This window comes from Osmerus mordax, chromosome 27, assembly GCF_038355195.1.
Source record: "Osmerus mordax isolate fOsmMor3 chromosome 27, fOsmMor3.pri, whole genome shotgun sequence".
Lineage (NCBI taxonomy): Eukaryota > Metazoa > Chordata > Actinopteri > Osmeriformes > Osmeridae > Osmerus > Osmerus mordax.
In genome coordinates, this window is record NC_090076.1 from 10,092,589 (window position 1) to 10,095,088 (window position 2,500).

Sequence of the window (2,500 nt, forward strand, 5' to 3'; positions counted from 1 at the left end):
TTCGGACTGCAACCCAACAAAGACTTTTAGAAACCAAAATCTCTCTCTCATTCTGACCTCTCACTCGTATTCTGATCTCTCCCCTCCTCCCCCTCCTCTCCCCCCTTTTTCCCCCTCCTCTCCCCTCCCTCCCCCTCCTCTCCCCTCCCTCCCCCCCTCTCCAGTGCTCTGGCCTCCATCCTGCGGGCCTGGTTGGACCAGTGTTCCCGAGGACTTCCAGGAGCCTCCAGACTACCCCTGCCTGCGCCGGGTGGTGGCCCACCTCCAGAGGGCTCTGCCTGGGTCGGAGGCCCTGCGGCGTGCCCTGGGCCTGCTGGAGCACCTCCAGCAGCAGGCCTGTCTGGGCACGGATGAGGGTGAGAGAGGGGGAATCGCTTCTGACCAGTGACTCCATGACATCAGAAAGATAGGTTAAGTCTTCCTCTATCCTCGTCTCTCTTCTTGTCTCATCAGTCTTTCCCTAATCCCATCCCTCCGTGCAGGTGGTTTCCACGGTAACGGTCCGTTCTGCCTGGGCGAGGAAGAGGAAGTGGAGATCGAGGTCCAGGACGACTTCCTGTCGTTCGACGCAGCGCTGGTGGGCCGAGCAGCTGACCTACATGGACGCAGTAAGAGTGGGGGAGGAGAGGGGAGGAGGGGGAGGCAGTAAGAGAGGGGGGAGGAGAGGGGAGGAGAGAGGGGAGGAGAGGGGGAGGAGGCAGTAAGAGCGGGGGAGGAGGGGAAGAGAGGGGAGGAGGGGGAGGAGAGGGAGGAGGGGGAGGCAGTAAGGGAGGGGGGAGGAGGGGGGAGGAGGGGGGAGGAGGAGGAGGAGGGGAGAGGAGAGAAAAACACACATACTAACCCCTTTGCTAATTCCATCCAAAACACACATACTAACCCTTTGGTAATTTCATTAAAAAACACACATACTTACCGCTTTGTTAATTTCCCCCAAAACACACATACTAACCCCTTTGCTAATTTCACCCAAAACACACAGACTAACCCCTTTGCTAATTTCATCCAAAAACACACATAATTACCCCTTTGTTAATTTTCCCCCAAAACACACATACTAACCCCTTTGGTAATTTCCCCTTTGGTAATTTCATCCAAAACACACATACTAACCCCTTTGGTCATTTCATCCAAAACACACATACTAACCCCTTTGCTAATTTCATCTAAAACACACATGGTAACCCCCTTTGGTAATTTCATCCAAAAAACACATACTAACCCATTTGCTAATTTCATCAAAAACACACATACTAACCCTTTGGTAATTTCATTAAAAAACACACATACTTACCGCTTTGTTAATTTCCCCCAAAACACACATACTAACCCCTTTGGTAATTTCATTAAAAAACACACATACTTACCGCTTTGCTAATTTCATCCAAACACATACTAACCCCTTTGCTAATTTCACCCAAAACACACAGACTAACCCCTTTGCTAATTTCATCCAAAACACACATAATTACCCCTTTGTTAATTTCCCCCAAAACACACATACTAACCCCTTTGGTAATTTCCCCTTTGGTAATTTCATCCAAAACACACATGGTAACCCCTTTGGTAATTTCATCCAAAAAACACATACTAACCCATTTGCTAATTTCATCAAAAACACACATACTAACCCCTTTGCTAATTTCATCGAAAAAACACATACTAACCCCTTTGCTAAATTCATCCAAAACACACATACTAACACCTTTGGTAATTTCCCCTTTGGTAATTTCATCCAAAACACACATGCTAACCCCTTTGGTCATTTCATCCAAAACACACATACTAACCCCTTTGCTAAATTCATCCAAAACACACATACTAACACCTTTGGTAATTTCCCCTTTGGTAATTTCATCCAAAACACACATGCTAACCCCTTTGGTAATTTCATCCAAAAAACACATACTAACCCATTTGCTAATTTAATCAAAAACACACATACTAACCCCTTTGCTAATTACATTTACATTTACATTTAGTCATTTAGCAGACGCTCTTATCCAGAGCGACTTACAGTAAGTACAGGGACATTCCCCCCTGAGGCAAGTATGGTGAAGTGCCTTGCCCAAGGACACAACGTCAATTGACACGGCCGGGAATCGAACTGGCAACCTTCAGATTACTAGCCCGACTCCCTCACCGCTCAGCCATGTGACTCCCATCCAAAACACACATACTAACCCTTTGGTAACTTCATTAAAAAACACACATACTTACCCCTTTGTTAATTTCCCCCAAAACACACATACTAACCCCTTTGCTAATTTCATCCAGAACACACATACTAACCCCTTTGCTTATTTAATCCAAAACACACATGGTAACCCCTTTGGTAATTTCCGCTTTGGTAATTTCATCCAAAAAACACATACTAACCCCTTTGCTAATTTCCCCCAAAACACACATACTAACCCCTTTGCTAATTTCATCCAAAACACACATACTAACCCTTTGCAAATTTCCCCCAAAACACACATACTTACCCCTTTGCAAATTTCCC

At 45.9% G+C, this 2,500-nt stretch overlaps 1 protein-coding gene across 1 annotated transcript in view; it reads left to right on the plus strand.

The window, feature by feature from the left end:
- LOC136936633 (ral guanine nucleotide dissociation stimulator-like 1) overlaps positions 1–2,500 on the plus strand; it is a 42,980-nt gene that overhangs the window by 7,085 nt on the left and 33,395 nt on the right. Inside the window, 4 exon segments of the mRNA XM_067230238.1 lie at positions 165–204; positions 206–356; positions 483–580; positions 582–608. Of these exon segments, the coding sequence (XP_067086339.1) occupies positions 165–204; positions 206–356; positions 483–580; positions 582–608 (316 nt within the window).